The 12,820-nt window shown below is 46.6% G+C and overlaps 1 protein-coding gene across 6 annotated transcripts in view; it reads right to left on the reverse strand.

Annotated features, from left to right (window-relative positions):
• LOC123763697 (importin subunit alpha-1) overlaps positions 1-12,820 on the reverse strand; it is a 95,834-nt gene that overhangs the window by 40,635 nt on the left and 42,379 nt on the right. For all 6 annotated transcript variants that reach the window (XR_011222696.1, XM_045750984.2, XM_069304279.1 and 3 more), the window contains 3 exons: positions 9,929-10,394; positions 8,553-8,705; positions 5,632-5,942 (listed from right to left, as the gene is read on the reverse strand). Coding sequence is in view for 5 of the 6 variants with exons in the window: in XM_045750984.2 (XP_045606940.1) it covers positions 5,632-5,942; positions 8,553-8,705; positions 9,929-10,394 (930 nt within the window). In the remaining variant the exon portion in view is untranslated. The remainder of the gene's footprint in view (positions 1-5,631; positions 5,943-8,552; positions 8,706-9,928; positions 10,395-12,820) is intronic.

Below are 12,820 nucleotides of genomic sequence, written 5' to 3' on the forward strand. Positions count from 1 at the left end.
GCAAAACCGCTGCCGATGAACCAGGGGACGAAACTGGGGGCACGGAACCCCCAGAGTGAGCAGTCTTCTTGAACATCACCACCAGGTCGCTACGCTCACCAGCAGGAGGAACCACCCCCCACGCAGAACCGGAACCATCTGACGCAGGCGACGCACCGGAAGCAAGCTCCACAGGCACCTCATGAGAAGAAACATCGATATAGGTAGCCGCAGGCACATGGACGTTTGCCACCACCGAGGAATGCGACGGAACCTCACCACTGTCACTGGAAGATCCACCATCATTGAATTCTCCCGCATCAGCCCAATCAGAAGATCTCCGAGAACGCTTGGGCACCGGCCTCACATCATCAGAGCCAAATGTCGTCCCAGAGACCCGGACAACACAAGCCGGGCGAACCGACGCTCTCCGCAGGACGGCAGCATCCTCAACCACACGGGGAACCAGGTCGAGCACAGTAGGAGGTCCCACAGCGACCCTAGCACCCAGCACATCCTGGGCACACGGCGAGGGTGCAGTGACAGGCACCACAGACGGAGAACAGGAAGACGGGGGGAACCGTGCATACAGGAGCCGGAAGAACCACGGAAGCATCCAGGACAGCAACCGGGGCAGGACGAACACCTGACGGCGACACAACCGCCTGAGAAGAGGCAACCGCACCAGGCGACACAGCCTCTGAAGGAGGGGCGACATCTGCAGGAGACGCTTCAGGCGACACACGGGGTACGGCAGCAGCCAAAGCGGCGTCCACACCCACCGAATCCTCCACAGGGAGTGGGAGGAAATCCTCCTCACGGAAGAGGTTGACGGGCGCGACGGCAGGTTCAGAGCACCCAGCAGCCTGATGACCCAAGAGGCGTACTTAATAATACGTACGGGGCTGGCGAGCATAAAACACTCGAACATAACACCCCAGAAGCCTCACTTGAGAAGGAATGTCCACCCGCAGCCTCATTCCTAGGGTGCGAATATTTCATCCCACACCCTTTAGCAGACCCGAGGAGAGCAAGTGCAACTGCACACTGACGACCGCCCCAAACTGGCCGAAATAACGCCTCAGCCGTCCCTCCGGAAATTCCAGGGGCGCCCCATGCACGCTTACATAATTGATGGCACCACTGCGATCGGAGACAGTCACAGTGCCCGCACCTTCGGGCAGGGGCAAGGTCCGCCCCTCGTACCGACGTAAAAACGCCCTATATACCTCCTCTGTCGTTAGTTTAACAACCACTCTATGGGCAGACACCAGCTCAACACCATAAACAACCCCCACAGGGACCCACAGCATGTCACACAGCACCAAACCCACCTTGGGATATCCTGTCCGAGCAGAAAACTTGAGGCCTATAGTCTGGGCACGCACAACAGGGAGGGGGGCCCCATGGCGCCGACACGCCAAACCGCACCCGCCCCCTCGCAACTCTAGGTAGCAACTGGCAGGTCAAGCGAGTGCGGGTTACTTAACAAAATATTTATAAATGGCATTTATTTGTACAATTTATCGCCATGGACACCATGTATAATAATAATATCTTGTATACACTAGGTCATAATAGTGGGTAAGTTAGGTAGGTAAGTTAGGTAGGTAAGATAGGTAGGTAAGATAGGTAGGTAGGCAAGTTTGGTAGGTAGCCAGGCAGGTAGGAAGGCAAGTTAGGTAGGTATCTTGGTGGGTCTGTAAGTGGTGGTAAAGCAAATGTTTTAGTTATGAGTGGAAAATTAGCAAATGGGTACTGGTGTGGGGCGTGTGGACATGGGGGAAGGGATGGGCATGTGGCTTTTATTTGGGAGGAGGATGGGGTAGGCTGAGAGTTGTCAGGTGGTGGGAAGCATGATGCCTCTGTCACACCTCGCTACCCTCCCATCATGCCTCAGTCACACGTCGCTACTCTCCCATCATCCCTATTCCTATGCACACTCCCTAGTCACCTAGGCCACGACATGGTATAAGGATTGCAACCTGGAGTTCTACTGAACACAAGGATTTCCTGAGGCTTCTACTGAAGCCAGAACTGGATTTTCACACAATCCCCCCCAATGCACTCTGTTCTGGCTCTGTCAACCAAGCATGTTCTACCTCTGACGCTCCTCTTTCAATACACAGAGTATGGCAGAGCCAGAATGCATGGGGATTGTGTGAAAATCCTGTTCTGGCTTCAATAGAACCCTCAGGAAATCCTTGTGTTCAGTAGAACTCCAGGTTGCAATCCTTATACCATGTTGTGATTTAGTCACTAAGGTGAATGTGTGGGAACACCCACTGCATAGGTTCGACCCTTCATCACAGCTCCTACGAATTTTCTCATTTAAAGTAATATGAGTTGGTGGATGTTTGCCAGTTTGGTCGGCTGGGGACATGTGCGTTTCTATCCGCCTGGTCGGTGCTGACGTGGAGTTCAAGATAGGGGTCCCACTTCCCCCTGTAGTGCGGGCTCAGTCTGTGGGCCTCGAGTTTTCTGGATGAGCTGGGTACAAGGAGGTGGCACTCGTGTTGTGTGAAATGCTTCATGTCCCTGTGGTGGACATTTATGGCGTCGAGTTGGTGACAGCAGGTCGGGCGATTATCAAGTTTACAGAGGAGCTGGCGTATTGGGAGTTTCTCCGTCGCTACGAGGGGCGGACCTAACCCCTGCCAGACGGTGCGGGCACTGTGACCCTCTTCGATCGTAGTGGTACTCTCACTTATGTCAGTGTTCATGGAGCACCCTTGGAGTTTCTGGAGGGACTGCTACGGCGTTACTTCGGCCAGTTTGGCACAGTTGTTAGCGTGTGGTTGCACGTGCTTTCCTCGGGGATGCTCAAGGGTGTGCGGACCAGCATTTGCACCCTGGGAATGTGGCTACGATAGGACAGTCCGTCCTTTGTGAGACTCCTAGGATACCACGTTCGAGTGTTTTATGCCTGCCAGCCTCGGACGTGTTATCGTTGTGGCCTTTTGGACCATCAGGCTGCTGGGTGTTCTGCACCCCCCGTTATGCCAGTGAACCTCTTCAGTGAGGAGGATTTCCTGCCGCTTCCTGTGGAGGAGGCTTCGGTGGGTGTGGATGTGAACGTCTCTTTGGCTGATGCTGTGCCCCCCCCCCCCCCCCCGTGTTGACTGGTGCCCCTCCTGTTGTTGTAGCCTCTTTTCTTGAGGTTGTGTCGCCATTGGATGCTCGTCCTGCTCTGGTTGGTGTCCCTGGAGTTCCTGTGGATCTTCAGAGTGCCTACTGCACGGTTCCCCCATCTTTGAGTTCTTCACCTGCTGTGTCCGTCCTTGCGCCCTCACCGTGTGTCCCGGCTGTGCTGTGTGCTGGGTGCTGGGGTGGGTACGGCGCCTCCTGTGCCCGACTTGGTACCCCATGTGATCGAGGATGCTGCCGTTCTTCGATGAGCGTCGAATTGCCCGGCTTGTGTTGCACGTTTCTCTGAGTCAGCCTCCGGATCTGATGATGTGCAGCTGGAGCCTAAGCATTCCTGGCGTTGTTCTTCTGCCTGGGCTGATGTAGGCGAATTAGACGACTGTGGATCTTCCGGTGATGACAGGGTAGCTCCAGTTGCATCGCATTCTACGGTGGTGGTGGAGGTGCATGTGCCTGCGGTTACTGGTGCTGGTGTTTTGGCCTCTCCTTCTGGTGTGGCGCCTGTGGATCGTGCTTCAGGTGCGTCGCCCACGTCATATGGATCTGGTTCTTCGTGGGGGATGGTTTCCCCTGGTGAGGTTCATGGTGCGTGTAGTGACCTGGTGGTGATGTTGAAACTGGTTGCCCGATCTAAGGGTTCTGTACCCCCTTCCTCGTTCCCTGTTTCCTCGGCGGCGGCTTTGTCGCCTCTTCCGTCTTCGGCCATCTCTTCTGTATCTCCTGCGGTATGGGTGGAAGTGTTACGCATCTCGGCAGCCATCACCTTCTCCTGTGCGTTTGGCGGCAGGTCCGTCTAGGCGGCCTACGTACGCTTCTTCGGTGTCTTCTGCTTCCTTGGGGAGGGTGGTTTGCCCTACCCTGCCTCGTTAAGCGACATGTGTCGGCGAGTTTAGAGAGTGGCCGTTTCCGCCTGACTTGGTGATTCCTGTGCTTATGCAGGAATCACTTTCGCGGAGGCAAGGGGATCGTTCATCGTTCCCCTACCGACATGGGGTATTTGGTTTGGGAGGCCTATAAGCAGAAGTATCCTTGAAATGAGTTTCCTGAGAAATATGTTCCTGATTGTGAGAGATGTATTCCTCGCCCATGATTTCTTTGTTTGCTGTGTGTTGTGGTTTGTTTCTGTTTGTGTGCATGGTTGTGGAGTGCGTGTCGCATGTGTGTGGGTGGGACGGGTGTGTTTTCCCGGTTCCTGCATGCTCCGCTTTGTGGTTGTGGGTTTATTAGTGTGGATTGTGTGTATGTCCGGTTCCTGTGCGTTCCAGTGTTTGTTTGAGTGTGTATCTGGTTGTGGACGTCCTGTTATGTTTTTATGTTTATTTTATTGTACTGGTTGTGCGCTTGTTTGTGTGGTGTTGCGTGCCCTTTGGGGTGCTAGTGTGGCCCAGCCTGTTTTTGTTCTCCTTATCATGTATTGCGGTTGTAGTTTTCTTTTTATTTCTGTGTTATGTATTTGTATTCCCTTTCTTATTTTTATCATCATTATGCATTAGTGCATCTCCGTGTGTGGTTTACGGGGGCAGTAGACTCTGTTTGTATAGTTATGTTCCGGAGTTTGGGTTGTTGGGTGAGGGTTTGGGTGCTATGTGTTGCAATGTTGTCATTTTTGTACTATTTTCCTGTTTTTGTAATTATTGTTGTGTTTGCCATTATTATTGTGTTTTTGTTGTCGGCCCTTCAGGCTGGTGTTTTGTACTTAGACCTTTTGTTATTTTGTAATTTTGCGAGTTTCTTCTTTTGTAATTTTGTACTTTTGTGCTCTACTTGTTTTGTTCTAGTTTGTTTTCTGTTTTGTTTTTATTGTACTTATTCGCATGCTCGCATGTAAAAATAAAAAAAATTAAAATGTTGTGGTTTAGTCACTAAGGTGAATGTGTGGGAACACTCACCGCATAGGTTCGAACCCTCATCACTGCTCCTACGGATTTTCTCATTTAAAGTAATACTAAACTGCACAGACTCTGAATGGTGTATTTCATATCAACCAACTTCGTGAAGAGGTATAAGGGCTGAACGCCCTTTAACGATGGCATGGGGACCAACACACGACCCCCGTTTCTTTATGACACTTCCCATAAAATCCCCTTTAATACTGCAAATGAGACTAGCCCGAGCTTCTGGCCTCCAACCTCGGAGAGCCAAACAACCTCGGACAGTTTCTTATAGATTTAGATTATGTTTTCCCTGTGTATGTCTTAGATACTCATAATATAAGATTGTCCATACTTGCTATGAGCATTAGTGAGCCCTATCACAGTCCGATTATAGTGGCTCCATAGTTCACCAGGCATGGCTCACTCTCAGCTACCTGCAATATACTTAAACATGTATTGTACTCTTCCTAAGACAAATACAAATATCATTATGATACAGTTTAACTTGGACTGGATAAAGCTTAGCCCTAACCTGGTTTTGTATAAATTAGGTCTAACCTGACTAAGGAATAAGCTGAGTTGAGTAAAGCTTAAGAGTCCCCAGCCTGACGGTGGTCTGCCAAGCTCTCACCTGTCACTCTTGTCCATACAGGCGACGAGCGGTGGAAGTATGCCGGCCTGGATGAGCTGCCTGATGGGGGGCTTACTGGAGGAGAGGAGAGCCCGGGCCTTCTCTGTGTTGGCCAGCTGGCGGCGCCGGTCCTCACTGCCGATACCTGCCACCAGCTCCTCCACCTCATCTGAGATGTCATCTTCCTCCTCCTCTTGTTCTTCTGCTTCACCTGCTGCTTCACCTGCTGCTTCACCTGCTGCTTCACCTGCTGCTTCATCTGGCGGTCCTTCATCATTCACTCCCGCTCCTTCCACATTTTCTTCTTTGTCCTTAAATAATTTAGACACCCATTAACCTCGGACTAGCATACTGCTAGTTCGGATCTCACAGCCGTTGAGTGGGCTTATATACACATTTTCCTGACTAACAAGCACAAAATTATTTACATATTATGCACGTGTATAATTGCTTGAAGTAAGGTAGTAACGAGGCCCAACACGTCACCGACCCCACGCCGGGTCCTCGCTCTTCCCACCCCACCCGGCCGGGTCCTCGCTCCTCGCTTACCACCACAACACAATCTTAATCCAAGATAAACACTACAGCATGTATACAATCACTGCAGCAACACTGTTATCTCATCAAAATATTGTGCCATATCTCATCAAGAGAGATCTTAAATATGGCAACAGTCATATCGATAACCGGCTATCAGAACTAATAAGTTTTAGGTGTTTGTAGTGTGTGTTATAATTGGCCAATTTTGCATACTTAATAACCTTAATCTATTCAATAAGTCAGTTTGCCGTTATATCGAGGGAAAACTCCTCAACCAATTAAGCACCTTATCTTAATCTTTACAATTTAATCTGAATGTATAAATATATGTATAAATATATGTATATATAATTTATCAGTATAAATTATCGATTGCTATCACAGTTATCATTAATCATATTTACTTGCCTATTTGCATATAATATCTTGCTTGTATCATATAACTAGTTGTTATAATTATTAGACAATCTCAGTTATTGACTGTGCAGTCAAGCGCCTGGCTAGACTGTGTAGTGTTCAGATCTTTTTGATACTAAGAACACAACCAGTATTTACAGTCATTGTACGGTGTTTTATTATTTATTCCATTGTAAACTACAATGCTGATGTGTTTAAATGCCAACAGGTACATTGTGTTTCTTCCATCATTATCCTGGTGTTAATAAGTAACTGTACCTGATACAGCCCACATACCTTCCTAAGACATGGGGATTGGCTCGATGTTTGGTAAAAGCTAAGGACTTATAAGTTCATTTATTTTGCATTCTTATTTTACAGTAGTATTTATTTAATTTCCTCACTATCTATCCCTGGTATTTATCCCACAGCCTGGCTGGACTCTGTGCCACCCCGGACGTCCGGCCATACGACTTGTTTGAAGTGGTTTTGCATCACCAGAAGATTACAAACTTCGGCAACTTATAAATGCTCATTAGTCCAAGGACACGTCAATATTGTGTTGACGTCACATGGACACGTCAATATTATGTTGATGTATAATGCCCGTGTTGTCTTCTATTGTCACTTCATGTATGTGTCTCATTCATCAACGTCACCATTTTGAACTATTTCTGAACCATAGTAAATGAATACCTGACCATCAGAGATACCTTAAGGAACACCAAAATAATGGACAAATACAACGACAATAGAAGACTACACACTGGCGAGGCATTATACATCAACAAACTAAGTCAACCATCAACAGGTTAAAATTTGTTTGTGTTGTCTGATATATATAGCCAGGAATGAGGTGAAGAACTTCACTTGTTGGCCAATAGGCCCATTGTAACTTGCCACTTTCCTATGTTTCCGTGATGACCGGCACATTATATAGCATGTTTCGCCCTGTTCTCATAGATGGCAGAGTGTAACTTGGTGTTATTGGAACCCTTCCCCCCCCCCCCCCCCGGCCGGGTCCTCGCCCCCCCTCCTCGCTTCTCCCCAAGAACTGTCTTTGATTACGTTGACAAGGGTCAACAGAATGTATCTCTTAGTGTCAGGTCATAATAAAAATGTAAAATTAAATTTGGAGAGTTATTTTTCAATTTCCTTCTCAATTGAAGAAAAAAACAAATAGAGAAGATTCGTGTTAGGATCATTGATCTCGTGTCATTCAATAACATAAGTCTACAAGAAAGACCGCAGTTAAAACATACTAATACATATATATATATATACATGCATACATACATATACATACATACATATGCATATTATATTATATATATATATATATATATATATATATATATATATATATATATATATATATATATATATATATATATATATATATATGTATATATGTATATATATGTCGTACCTAATAGCCAGAACGCACTTCTCAGCCTAATATGCAAGGCCTGATTTGCCTAATAAGCCAAGTTTTCCTGAATTAATATATTTTTTCTAATTTTTTTCTTATGAAATGATAAAGTTACCCATTTCATTATGTATGAGGTCAATTTGTTTTTATTGGAGTTAAAATTAACGTAGATATATGACCGAACCCAACCAACCCTACCTAACCTAACCTATCTTTATAGGTTAGGTTAGGTAGCCGAAAAAGTTGGGTTAGGTTAGGTTAGGTAGGTTAGGTAGTCGAAAAACAATTAATTCATGAAAACTTGGCTTATTAGGCAAATCGGGCCTTGCATATTAGGCTGAGAAGTGCGTTCTGGCTATTAGGTACGACATATATATACATATATACATATTATATTATATATATATATATATATATATATATAAAACATTGGAAGGCTAAAAATAGTTATGGTAGATTAGCTTTGTTTAGGCGTTGTGGATGCTAAACACGAGAACTTTGAGGCAAAAGCCCTGGACACGACACACAGTCTTCACTCTCTGGACCGTACTACCTTGGGATCATCAGTAACTTCTTCTTGAGCGTTTCCGGTTATTTGACTTCCTTCCTCATCTTGGACGGTCGTAGGAAGACTATCAAGACTGGGAGAGGGAGGAGCATCAGGCCCAGGAGGGTCAGGATCAGAGTCTTCATCTGGTGCTGTTCTCTGCCGGAGACAAGAGCCAAATACGCCTATAATAATCAGGAAATTATTATGAAATACTGTTAAGGTTAGGATATTTTGGGTCCGACGTAACAAATGCATTATTTGATAATAGTCTTGTAGGTTATGTTCCCATTTCTGGATACTTTATCAGTAACACTCTCACAAATAAAATAAAGACGTCAATATCTCTTAGTTAGTGGCTGCAAATATCCCCAGTTAGTGGCTGCAAATATCCCCAGTTAGTGGCTGCAAATATCCCCAGTTAGTGGCTGCAAATATCCCCAGTTAGTGGCTGCAAATATCCCCCAGTTAGTGGCTGCAAATATCCCCCAGTTAGTGGCTGCAAATATCCCCCAGTTAGTGGCTGCAAATATCCCCCAGTTAGTGGCTGCAAATATCCCCCAGTTAGTGGCTGCAAATATCCCCCAGTTAGTGGCTGCAAATCACAAGACAATGATTTCATAAAAAAATGTTTCCTTGTTAAAGGCCATCTGATATTAAGTCTAATTATTAAAACTACATACTGTGAAAGTTCCATTTTGTCACATTCTGTCAGGCAAGTCCGGAGCACTTGTGTGATGGAAGGCATGTTGAGTTACAACTTTCTTCCTTAGAATGTAGTGACGGACGAATAGATGTAACAGCCACATTTCTCTTCGAAGGAGAAGAACAGAGAAGCGGGATACACTTCTCTTCGAAGAGAAGTGTATCCCGTTTCCGGTGTCCGTACACTTGAAAATTTACTTTAGTTTGAATGCTGTTGAGGAATGTACACTTGCTGGTCATTGGGCTCTTGTGATGCCTACAACCACTCTTCAGAGGTTAATTGGCCTCCAGTCCAAAACCAAGCAACTACTCTCTATGTTAATTAACCCAGAAATATATTGTAATGATAAAGTGTAGCATCTGAGCGTGTCATTATTTACATGGCAGGTTAGGCGTTTGGCTGCCTGATAAACTAACCCAATCTACCTTAACACATATCCTAATCTAACCCAATGCAACCTAACCTAACAGCCTAAGCAAACCTAACCCTTCCCATCGTACTGTAGCCAAAGCTAACTTAACCTAAGCAAACCTGACCCAACCCAGCCCAACCTAACCTGACCCAATTCAACCTAACCTGACCCAATTCAGCCTAACCTGACCCAATTCAACCCAACCTGACCCAACGGCTATCGTGAACACACTACATCTGATAACGACATCCTCTGATATCCTACCTTCTTGTTCTCCTCCTCGACGGACTCTTGCATTCTTTGTTGCATTCTCTGCTGCTCTTGATACTCCTGTTTCTTCTGTTTGCGCATCTGGTGTTCCTTCTTCTGTTGTAACAGCTGCTGCATTTTCTGCATCTGTTGCTGCATGAGGAGGTGTATTTCTGCGGTCATCTGTTCATGCATTTGCTGCATCTGTTCCAGCGTGGCCGGGTGAGAGGTGCGTTCCTTTTCCTCCTCTTCCTTCACCTGCGGTGGTGCCGGGTGCGCAACTCGCTCCTCCTTTGCCTCCTTCGCTCGTTGCGCCCTCTCCTCCTTAATCTTCTGTTGCTTCTGTATCTGCTGCTGCTGCAGCTGCTTTTGCTGTTGGTGCTTAATCTGCTGCTGCTGGAGGTTCAGTTCCAGCCTCTCCTTCCGTTGCTGCTGTTGTAGCCTCACTTCCTGCGCTCGACTCATGCGGCCTTTTGGAGGTCTGGTACAAAGGAAAGTGTGTGTTAGAGAGTTAGGTGCGCCGGTGTAAACACAAGCAACAATGTACTTAAAGCAGCGAGACCGCTCTTGTGTCAACACATAATAATGAATGTACTTTTCTAAAATGTTTCAACACAAAAGCACCAGAACCCTGTATACCACTTATGTCAGACCAATCCTGGAGTATGCAGCTCCAGCCTGGATTCCATACCTAGTTAAACACAAGACAAAGTTAGAGAAGATTCAGAGGTATACCACCGGACTAGTCACGGAACTGAGAGGTATGAGCTACGAGGAAAGGCTAAGGGAGCTGAACCTCACATCCCTGGAAAACAGAAGAATAAGGGGAGACATGATAACTACCTTCAAAATTCTCAGGGGAATTGACAGGGTGGACAAAGACAAGCTATTTAACACGGGTGGAACACGAACATGGGGACACAGGTGGAAACTTAGTACCCAAATGAGCCACAGAGACGTTAGATTTTTTTCAGTGTCATAGTAGTTAACAAATGAAATGCATTAAGTAGTCATGTGGAGTAGGCTGAACCCATAAACAGTTTCAAATGAAGATTTGATAGAGGTTCAGGAATCTGTACACCAGTTGATAGACAGTTGAGAGGCGGGACCAAAAAGCCACAGCTCAACACCCGCAAGTACAACTAGGTGAGTACACACACACACGTACGTTCCTTTGTGTTTAATGTGCTGCCTGCTAATGGGCAGTACAATGTGCTGCCTGCTAATGGGCAGTACAATGTGCTGCCTGCTAATGGGCAGTACAATGTGCTGCCTGCTAATGGGCAGTACAATGTGCTGCCTGCTAATGGGCAGTACAATGTGCTGCCTGCAGTAGGGAAATATGTGACTAGAGCGACGCGCGCCACCTGCCCAGGTGGCACTCATGAGTGGCACCTGGGCAGGTGTGGGGCGTCGCTCTAGTCACAAGGGGTTTGGGGGGAATTTCCCGGAAGTTTGGCGCATGTGAGCGTCCGGTGTTATGGTATGTGGTCAGGAAAGAGTGGAGGACATGTTGTTGGGTGTGCAGATGGTGGGCGCGGTTCTAGTCGCAGCGCAGGAGAGTAAGAAATACAAGGATAAGAGTGGAATATGAGGAAAGAGTAAATGAATATGTATGTGTGTTTGGCGTAGACTTAATCCTGTGTGACGATAATAGTTTTGATGATCGTAAGTAAGGTGAGAGGAGTCCCAACATAGTCTGTTATGTTGTTTGGGGTGGGGGAGGAGTAGGGGAGGGAGGGAGGGAGGGAAGGGTGAGTGGAGCTTCCCCTCGTCGTGAGACTGCTCGGGGTCATTTGCGGTTAGACAAACCATTAGCTCCCCCTACAGGAAGCCGTAAGTGTGAGAGGATGAGAGAGTAGAGTCCATTTGGCTTAATCGTTTTTTCAAGTCTAATTTCTTCGAGTTATGCATCTGTGTTTGGAGATGGAGCATGAGGGTGATAGTTGGGACATACATGGTATGAAGTGTGTAGGAGGAGGATAATGAGGAATAGAAAGAGAGCACTCACTCTTAAGTTGTGAATGAGATGAGGCAAACAGTTGGTGATGAAGGAGTGTATAGGTGTCAGAGTTGGACGGTGTGAACCTTTACCCTTAAGCGTTTATCAATGTCCGCGGAGGGGTGTGCGTACTGGTCACTGGTTAGAGGGTAACTGAAGACTCTTTCCAAGTAGTTTGGTTATATCTCCCCCTTCCGGAGGGTAGGCAATGACATCCATTACTTCCTCAGACTCGACGGAAGTGGTTGAGCATCCATTACCCAGTGCATTTTTCGTTAAGGAAGGGGAGATGCAGCTACGGTCCACGACTCCGTCTCTCTCTCTCTGTCTCTCTGTCTCTGTCTCTCTGTCTAAAGTCCACCACACGGCACATCACTTAGTAAACTCAGTCAAAGTCGGTAGGTTCGCGTTTACTAAAAGAGAGAAACATTTCACATCGTCACGGAGACGCGATCTCTACCTACAAATTGTTCTTGTTAACTGTGATCAATGAAATGTATGCATGTTTACTCAATCTCCATCACCTCTTCTTCCTACAGCCATTACTGTTGTGCGGAGCTATCTCGTTAAGGTCTAACCTTCGCGATGGTTTGAGACGTTGTGAGATTGACAAGGTGATGGGACGGCCTTACCCTCTCCCCATCCACCCCCACCAAACCCATACCCCTACCATCCCCTCCATGCCCAAACCATCAAGTATCACTGCTCCCTTCCCAGACCAGATGTTCTGTGCTAAGCCTTAGTATCATCATTCTTTGCTCAAATAACTTTTTTTTAAGATTATCCAGTCATAAGCTGGTCTTCAATCTTATTATTATAACAAATTTGTTGTAAACACAACTGCGTGGGATATACATAGCAGTCAGTGGTTTCTCTCTCTCTCTCTCTCTCTCTCTCCAGATCAT

The sequence above is a fragment of the Procambarus clarkii genome, chromosome 52 (genome assembly GCF_040958095.1).
Source record: "Procambarus clarkii isolate CNS0578487 chromosome 52, FALCON_Pclarkii_2.0, whole genome shotgun sequence".
Classification (NCBI taxonomy): domain Eukaryota; kingdom Metazoa; phylum Arthropoda; class Malacostraca; order Decapoda; family Cambaridae; genus Procambarus; species Procambarus clarkii.